This window comes from Magnolia sinica, chromosome 14, assembly GCF_029962835.1.
Source record: "Magnolia sinica isolate HGM2019 chromosome 14, MsV1, whole genome shotgun sequence".
Taxonomy (NCBI): Eukaryota; Viridiplantae; Streptophyta; class Magnoliopsida; order Magnoliales; family Magnoliaceae; genus Magnolia; species Magnolia sinica.
In genome coordinates, this window is record NC_080586.1 from 2,666,041 (window position 1) to 2,675,385 (window position 9,345).

The window sequence follows — 9,345 nt, forward strand, 5'->3', positions numbered from 1 at the left end:
TCAAAGTAAAAATTCGGCTCAGGGGGCTTCATGATGTGCTGCTTCATGTCGACCTTTCATATTTTCTGAGTTCTCAATAAAGTTTGTGAAACTGGTGCGCAGCTGAGCATTATATATATATATATATATATATATATATATATATATATATATATATATATATATATATATATATATATATATCCTGAAATGTCTCCTAGCAGAATGTATGCATAAGAGCCAAATAACACAACAAGCCTGATAGGATATGTTCAAACCACACCTACACATTATTCATAATAGGCCTGTACACATATATACATCACATATACTCAAAATAAACTGTCTCAACTTCATCTGAAAATAACCCAATTCTATGCAAAGTAAGCAAAGAAGAGCAATCCCCTCAGAATACAAAAAACGTTTATGTCGTTTTTCAGACTGAAACGCACCTGCATCTGGAAAAAAAGAAGAACGAAAAGTCAACGTTGGCTTTAACTTCCTGGCTTCTCTGACCATAACCAAAATTGGGTTTGTCTAGGCAGTATATGATTCTCTGGCAATACCCAAAATGATACAGCGCAGGTACACACCATTTCATCCCCTCTGCTTCGGAAGTCAGATAACTCCAAGAACTCCTTTAGATAGCCACATAACAAGATATACTGCCATGAAGGAAGCAGAGCTCATGCTTGTGCCGACCTTGAAGATCTTGGAATCCAAATACTGTCGTGATTCCATCTGTAACAAAAACCTGTCTTCTATTCTCCTTATAAACAGTAGGGACACTGCCCGAATTTTTTCAAACCCATGTGAAAGTAATCACAACCACTCATTTTGCACAAAACATAAGCTCGATTTCTGCCTGAATTCTCAAAAGCAATGTCGAACTAATGGCCAAAAACCACACCCACTCCATCGCGCCTCTTTCAGCAGAGCTCAAGTTTGCCCAGAAAAAGAGAGAGCTTCAAAGTCTACAGGATCCAGCCATAGAGGGACCCTGCTCGCTCGGTTTCAACAGACTAGTTTTGTAGGATTGACATACCAAACAGATATGTATTTGATTGGCTTATAGAGTAGATACCTGTGGGCATTTCCCTTACCACAGTTTTTTCTCCAGTGTTCATGGCTCAATGGTTTATGATTAATCCTAACAGTATACTGGAAAGGGAGCAAAGAGCTGGTGATAACTCCAAGCATGACCCCTCCAAGAAGGCAGACGCATTGTGCAGAAAACAGCCTTTCTCCACATCGAGATGGAGCCGTATGTCATTCCGGCACCACTCCTATCAAGCACTTACCTCCCCATGTTTTTAACTATTACTAACTTCTCCACCAACGGTCCAAGGAAAAAGAAAATAGAAAGAAAAGACTTCACAGTGCTTACTCCCCTAGCGTTTTGTCCTAAAGTTGCATTTTGTTTACTTCGGCTTCAACCTACTAAATCGACGGTTGTGAAAGGGCCCCTTTATCACATCTTCGAATCTGATGTCTTTTTTTTTTCTCCTCTTTTTCTTTTTTCAAATCACCCATTACTATCTTCAAGGAGACCCCTTTCTACCGCAAGCAATTAGTAGGCTTGAAAATCAAGTAGCAGGTTTGACACCTGCCTTGGCATTTGCCTCTGGTAGGGTAATAGATATCGGCTGCCAGCCCGAGGAGTGAACTATAATCCATTTCTTGATGGTGACAATTGAATTCAGAATCTGGAGTATGTCACCCAAAACGAGATCTTTCAAGCATGATTTCTTTAGTATCATAGCAGCTTGATACCTGCATGTTTTAGATGGGGATTCCAGTCAGGCATGAAACCAGAATGCATAAACAACAGGAAGCACAGTAAATATTTGCTTGCTTTTTTACCTGCAGTTGGAAGTCATCATTGCAGAGCGTCCTCCAACAGAACCAAGGAATTTCTGGACAGAATCCCACGTAACTTTCGGCTGCTTAACGGTACCTATAGGGTTGACACACTTCCACAGCTCATCATTTTTCTGGATATAAAGCTTCAAAGCACCTTGCATCTTCACTATCATCTGTTGCTCGATGGCAAGGTCGATGGCCATCCTAACATTCAAATGTGGGAGATTTTGTTCCCCATAGTGTATGCAATCTGCTATATTTGCCTCTGTGGGTGCCATTTTATCATGTTTAAGCGTGTTCAAGGCAAGTAAGACATTCCCTATAAGGCTGAGAGCATGATTAGATGGCGGTGGGCAACCTGGAGCTCCCCACTGCCCGTTACCGGAAGTGGTATTATCCATGGGAATAGATGATGGGGGTCGAAATTCCGGGCCACGAGGGAAGTGCCTACTACCTGAAGCGTCAGGGTAGAAGGGTGGAGCACTGTGTGGTGGGGGTGGATTCTGTTGGGTTTTGAAGTTTGGTATGGATGATTCAGGACCAAAAGCATGCCTTGGCTCTCCGTTCCACTGAAATGTTGGAGTATTGTGGGCATTGCCAGGGTATTCAGACATATTTAGCTTACCAATATCAGGTAGGTTTGTAGGTGGGCCTGAACTGAAGGGCGGGACATCAGGCCTGGGCGGAAAAGGATGTGTACCATGCATATGAGAATTTGGTGGAAACAAATTCCCTGGTGCAAAAGCAGGTTGAGGAGGCATAAGGTCACTCGGCCTCACTGGTTGTGGTCCTTGCGGATACTGATTTCCTTGTGGAAACTGATTTGGGTAATTGTTAGGGAAGTGGGTTCCATTTTTCCAGGAAGGGTCGGAATGATATTGATTGAAACTGGGTGGTGCACTTGATGTTTTGGGCAGGTTACCCCCAAATAACTCATGCGGAGCTTCCTTCACCTGCTTTCCCTGTGCATGTCCGGGATGGTTGGGAAAGCCAGAAGGAGAAGGAGGTGGTGGGGGAAAGCTGCTTTCAGAACTACCATTGCTAGGACCTCCTTTATTTGAAACAGGAGGTTGTTGCCTAAACTCATTGCTAGAAGATCTTGGTATGTTGGGTTGACTTGGGTTTCTCCGAGTTTGCTTCCCTTTGTTGTTGAACTTATTGTTGTTGTCAGCCCTTCCACCATTACCAAAGAACTTTCCATTTCCAAAATGGGAGCCCTCAAAAACCGGATCTGCAGGCTGCTTTGTCTGTGCAGGGTCAGGGATACTACTTTTTGGTGCCTCCGTGTTTGAAGCATTACCATCCTTTAAGGCATCTGCACTCTGCAATGCCGCTCTTCCTGCCACGAGACTTGTCCAAAGCCATACACTTTTTGCAGCAGCAACCAGCGCTGCAGATACATTTTGTGGTTGTGCTAGAAGGATGTTATATCTCCTCATGCGCAGTTGATGGAGAGCATTGGAGAAGTCACGGTCACCAGATATCAGCAGATAATTTGCAGGGGCAGGATTATCGACTGCCCAGAACAGCATATCAACAAGGATTTTTTTATCACTTGCATCTTTAACACCTGCATGAAATTATCACATTGATCAGAACAACAAAAGTAAAATAAATATCCAATAACTACATCTATGCATAAAAGAAACATAGAGATGCTATTTCCATCAGAATTAAGCCACCAAATGCATTTGATAAATTTACAGACTGAAGGTGATTGAAGCACTGGATCCATTGCCAATCTTTTTTGACTATATGAACATTTCTTTCATGGTCCGATGAGGGAGTTCAGGGATGAAATTTGTAGGATGACGAAATATCAGCGAATCAGGGACCATTGAAGGGCCAACTACACGAGGCTAGCAGCTTTCATCAAGATGAATCAGGAAGAAGGGCTTCTTATAAGGGGAATCAAGATTGTTTTAACTTTTAAGAGTGTTCCTCCATATAGAATTTTCTTTCATTCAAGAATGTTAGATGCCCAGGCAAAGAGCCAAAGACGCAGAGAACGGTCAATGCCAAAGGATGGCAAGCATAGTTTCCATCTATCAATGCCAAGGATGGATTGTACATAGTTCTAACCACAGAAATGAACTCAATCATGCACATTGATAGGTTCGCAAGATCATTACAAACCCACTGCATGCATGAGAGAGTGAACCAGGATAGTGATTTTGTTAAGAATCAAATTCATGGCTGGGTGATGGTTTCTCGTATGGTAAAACAACAGATTTCAGGTGTCGTTGAGACTACTAAAGAACAGATCTAGCCATTGAGATGGCATTGTTTTTGCCTTCTTCCCAGGCCTCCAAACGGTTGCTCTCAACAATATCTGCCAACAGCATGGACCTCCAGATCCTTCCAAAGCATCACATTCAGAGTGACTCTCCTCCAATCCTATCAGAACAATCATTTACAAAATACCTTCTGACCTTCTAATGCTATTGCAACTCAAGTATTAAGCCATGCAATTGATAAGAAAATATCAGTCCTCTTCATTTTTCCACCCATGAAGGCCTGCTGATGGTTTCTCATAGGGTAAAACGACAGGTTTCAGGTGCCATTGAGACTACTCAAGAACAGATCTAGCCCTTCACATGGCATTGTTTTTGCCCTCTTCCCAGGCCTCCAAACGGTTGCTCTCAACAATATCTGCCAACAGCATGGACCTCCAGATCCCTCCAAAGCATCACATTCAGAGTGACTCTCCTCCAATCCTATCAGAACAATCATTTAAAAGAATACCTTCTGACCTTCTAATACTTCGCAACTCAAGTATTGAGCCATGCAATTGATAAGAAAATATCAGTCCTCTTCATTTTTCTACCCATGAAGGCCTGCTAATCAGCTAACAGTGAATTGAAAGTGAGACTCTAAAAACACAAACAGATTGGAAACAAACACAAACTGCAAACCAGTGTTTCAAATAGTGCTCATAGTGTATGCTAAGTAGCATATTAAACAGCGTAAATCCCCTGTAGTGTACGCCATAGCTACGTAGCGTACAATACAATGTTTAAAAAAAAAAAAAAAAATCTTCTTATTCTTCTTCTTCTTATTATTATTTTACATTTTCTTTGTATCAAATGAGGAATGTAACACTTGTATTGTACTTCATACTTTTAACCTATGGGATTTTATTTCTTTTCATGCTTATGACTTGTGGTTTCAATTAGACGTTATTAATTAAATTGGTTTGCTTAGAAAGTTGTTGAAGCGATAATTATTTGATTTGGTTTATATATGTGAATTGGCTTTTGATAAATGATAATTAATAACTTGTTTCGCATTAAAGAAATAATTTAATAACTTCTTTGAACATGCTTGTACTTGAAAAAATGAATCATATTTTATGCATATATATATATATATATATATATATATATATATATATATATATATATATATATGCACACACACACACACACACACACACACACACACACACACACATATATATATATTTCTTATTATTTATCATATTTTTTCTATTTTAAATTAAAAAACAAAAGTATTGTGTACCTTACACTACATGCTACAGAGGGCTCAGCGCTACACAACACACCACTGCTATTTAAAACACTGCTGCAAACATTCCACAGAAGTTACAGAATTGCCTATCCGAGTAATGAGAGATCTGTGCATCTCATGGGCAGAGAGGCATATGAAGTAACAGGTAAACTCTCTACTTACACCAGTAGATAAGTAACTTATTTCAGATAAGTATGTTCGGTTAACTTTTTTACTTAAAAGTAGTTAATCACTTCACTCTCCGTAAGTTGCTGAAGAGAGGCATAGGAGAGATGAAAGAGAGGAGAAGCTGATAAGTAGGTAGTTTACCAAACAAAGTTATCTTCTTAATAAGTAGAAACTAAGATAAAGTTACTAGTGGCATAAGTAACTTATCTTAAGCAAACTTACGAGCCAAACGGGCCAAAAACGTCGCAGATCATATGCCACTTCTGACAACAGAATGCAGACTAGAAAGGGTCCTTCATCAATCTGTAATTGGAAATCCAGGTTTGGAATCCATCAGATTTCAATTCTGTAAGTTGTGTTTGGTAACCCGGATACTGGGAAAGAATTGTCAGGAATTCTACTGTGTATATTAACAGGAAGGAGCTGCTGCTGGGCTGTGAGTTAGGGTTGAGGGAGGGAGGGAGGGATGGAGGAGTTGGGGAAGGGAGTCACATGTCTCCCTTTTATAAACATTTGAAAAATGACCTTCGGGGAGGATTTGCAATCCCTGGATTTTGTAAGCCAGTTAAACAGGTGAATTTATAAATCAGGATTTGAAATCCCCAAAATCCAGGTTGCAAGACATGAGAATAGGTCCTGCAACTGTGCTGAAATCCCAGTTACCAAATTGACAAACAACCCTATGCATCTGATTAGTAAAGAATCACAAAACAGAGTTCCATCCATCTACAAAACGGACACATCATTAAAACCCTAAAACTCATAAGACTCTTAAACGCACTGATCAATTCAAAGCAACCAACTGGTAGACGACCTCATCAGTGGCCCAATTATCAGAAATCTCAGTCATCAACTTGTCCAACAATCCAATCACTGAGAATAAATCTACGCCGATTCCTCCAGACCTTCATTGACCGATCTGCTTCTGATGATCATGCATTTCAGATCAGCGTGATTTTCAGGTAAACAACTCATCAAAGAGGTAGTCTGCGAATCGGGCAGTCCAGATCCATCACCAAACTAAAACAGTTAAACAATCAAGGCTTCATTTCAGAGAAGACTGATAAAAGCTACGGCTTTCCTTGCAGACAAAGGCCATTTAGGGTTTTCTGCTATCACTGGAACGACAGTAAGAGTGAAAACCTTAAAATTCAAAACCTAGGGTTTTTAATCTTTTGCCAAAACACGAGAATTAGGGTTTCTTTTATATACCGGCGGGGACATGGTTGAGGGCGATGCCAGTGCTGGACAGGGCTTGCTGTACGGATGGCGGGATCCTCTGCGTGTCTCCGTAGGCAGAGATCGAGACAGGCCCGCGGTAATCCATCTCGGCCAGGGCCGAGCTTATGTTCTGAGCGATCGCGTGCGGATCGCAGTTCTTGGGAACCTGGCAGTTCTCGATATCCCACCAAACGGACGTCTTTGCAAGAGCGTACTGCGAATCTGCCGAAGAAGATGATGACACGAATCCGTTCATTGTCGCTCCGTTGCCACCACCCATGAAGCACGGTAGTATCCGGCCTTCCTTTCCCTCTCTACACGCTCCTCCTTCCTCTCTATCCGCGCACGATAGCGTCGGCCACTTTCCCTTCTCCCTAGCGGCGCACGATAGCCTCTCTATTTTTTAACCTGTCCCCCCTCTCTCTCTCTCACTCGCCGATGTTTTGGCAGCGGATGGAGGATTTTATAGCGCTTCCCTGTTAAAAGGAAATGACGTATGTACCCTTACACGCCGTCCGCCAGTCTTTTGTTATATTAGTGATGGAATGCAGCGAGACGCGAGTTTCGAATTCTAACATGTGGGGTCCACGAATCACTAATCCAGATCGTTGTTCAATGGCTTCCCATCGTGGATAGACTACAACCGTAAAATACCTCAGATTGGAAGATCCGAGCCACTAGTCTTGGGATCAATCTGAGAGACCATTGGGAGGGTTAGGATCGTTCTGTAGAGGACTCGTTCTTTTCTGCATAGTCCATCCAATGAGGGGCGCAACAGACCAACGGTCTGGATTACCGAACCATGGGGGCCATCTGTCAAAACTGTAACTGCTTAAGTTGTACAAGCCTCCGCACGTGTGTTCAGTCACGGCCATTCATCAGGCAGTATGGCAACCGTTTATGTAAATATAGGCATTTGATCATACTAGCCCTTCGTACCAACATTATCAATGGACATATGGACATATGCAGCCAGCTTGACGTCCAGGATCTCCAACGCGTGTGCCACATCGACACGAGCGGCGCTTGACTTTTAGATGCGCGGATATAAATAACCCCACCTGATGGTTGGACGTCTTTAACGTGCGCACCAGGGTCCATGACGCGCCCCGCGATTGTTTTGGCATTTTCTCGTGGCTTGTTCCGCGAACTGAGCAACGAAAGTTAGCTGTTTTATATAACGGAGCTCTGCAGACGATACACGTGCACGAATCACATTTGAAGACACACGTGTCATCAGCACCTCAATTGTGCCAGACATGAACCATTCATCAGGTGGACCCCACGCTGACTAAAAAATTAGCCTCTGCCGTTCATACAGTGGGATTCAAGTGGACCAGAAAATTCAACGCTGTTAAAATTTGAGCTGATGTTCCACACGTGTGGACCACCTGCAAAGCTGATCGGCATGATTTTTCTGGTCATGGACACAAACGTACAGTGGCCTTACAATGAATAGAACGGATCCCACACACGCGTATTGATCTGGCACGTGTGATTAGGGATAGAATTCTAATCGTACGCTGCTAAAAATCAGCCGCAGAGAGAGAGAGCATGTTGCCTATGTGGAAATTTCCGTACGTCTCATATGGAATGCGTGGCACACATTGATGAAATCAAAACAGTACATTTTCTCGCTGGAAGTAGTCGTTGGGAGGAAACGGATCGGCTACTCACCCTCCCACTAGCCATTGCAAATGGCAAGTGGCCAGTGATACGTGGCCCACCATGATGTGTGTTTATGCCGTCCACCCATTCTTCCAGTTTATTTTATGGTATGAGCCCAAAAATGAAGTTTATCCAAATCTCAAGTGGACAGCACAGTGTTGATTGAACCCTACTATTAAAAAATTCTTTGGGCCACAAAAGTTTTGGATTAAGCTGATATGTATTATTTTTCCCTTCATCCAAATCTATATGACCTAATCAAAAAATTAGATATCAAATAACCATTACAGTGGGCCCTGGGAGGTTTTTAACGGTGGACATTCAATCACAACTTTTTTCCCATGGTGTGGTCCACACGAGATTTATATCTGCCTCATTTTTTGGATGAAGCATTAAAATTATCTTTCAAAATATATGGACAGCGTGGATAAAACACATAGATCATAGTGGGTCAACGTAACTACAGACAACTAGCCAGCGTCACTAGCCAACTCGCGTCCGTTGGGAGTGGAGTCGGTGGAGGCGGATCTACCCCTGCCCGTCTCGCAACGGGGAGCAGCTTTGAGTGGGCACAATGATGTATGGATCTTATCCACACTGTCCATTATTTTTTTCATATCATTTTAGAATATTAAAATAAAAATAAACTAAAAATAAAGTAGATCCAAGGCTTAAGTGGACCACACAATGGGGATTAAACTTGGACCATTGAAAACTTTTTGGGGCCACATAAGTTTTGGATGGAGCAGATATTTGTGTTTTCCTTTCATCCAGGTTTATATAACTTTGTGAATAGGTTGGATGTAAAATAAACATCAAGGTGGGCCTTAGAAAATTTTCAACGGTGAGAATCATTATCACTGCTGCTTCCTATGGTGTAGTCCACTTAAGCCTTGGATTTACTTTTTTAGGCTT

General features: G+C 42.0%; 1 protein-coding gene across 1 annotated transcript; it reads right to left on the reverse strand.

Moving 5' to 3' along the window:
* Positions 1-248: 248 nt before the first annotated feature.
* On the reverse strand, positions 249-7,202 carry LOC131225737 (uncharacterized). The gene is made up of 3 exons (XM_058221327.1): positions 6,754-7,202; positions 1,843-3,412; positions 249-1,752 (listed from the first exon to the last, which is right to left on the reverse strand). Exons 1-3 carry the CDS (start codon positions 7,040-7,042, stop codon positions 1,566-1,568), a joined length of 2,046 nt encoding a protein of 681 aa, XP_058077310.1. The 5' UTR covers positions 7,043-7,202; the 3' UTR covers positions 249-1,565.
* Positions 7,203-9,345: the final 2,143 nt, after the last annotated feature.

Bases quoted from the DNA above. Each gene is read 5' to 3' on its own strand.
- LOC131225737 (XM_058221327.1), bottom strand. From the start codon at position 7,042: ATGGGTGGTGGCAACGGAGCGACAATGAACGGATTCGTGTCATCATCT. The intron at 3,413-6,753 runs GTATATAAAAGA...AATTTCATGCAG, and splicing joins CCTCAACCATGTCCCCGCCG to GTGTTAAAGATGCAAGTGAT. The intron at 1,753-1,842 runs GTAAAAAAGCAA...TAAAACATGCAG, and splicing joins ATGATGACTTCCAACTGCAG to GTATCAAGCTGCTATGATAC.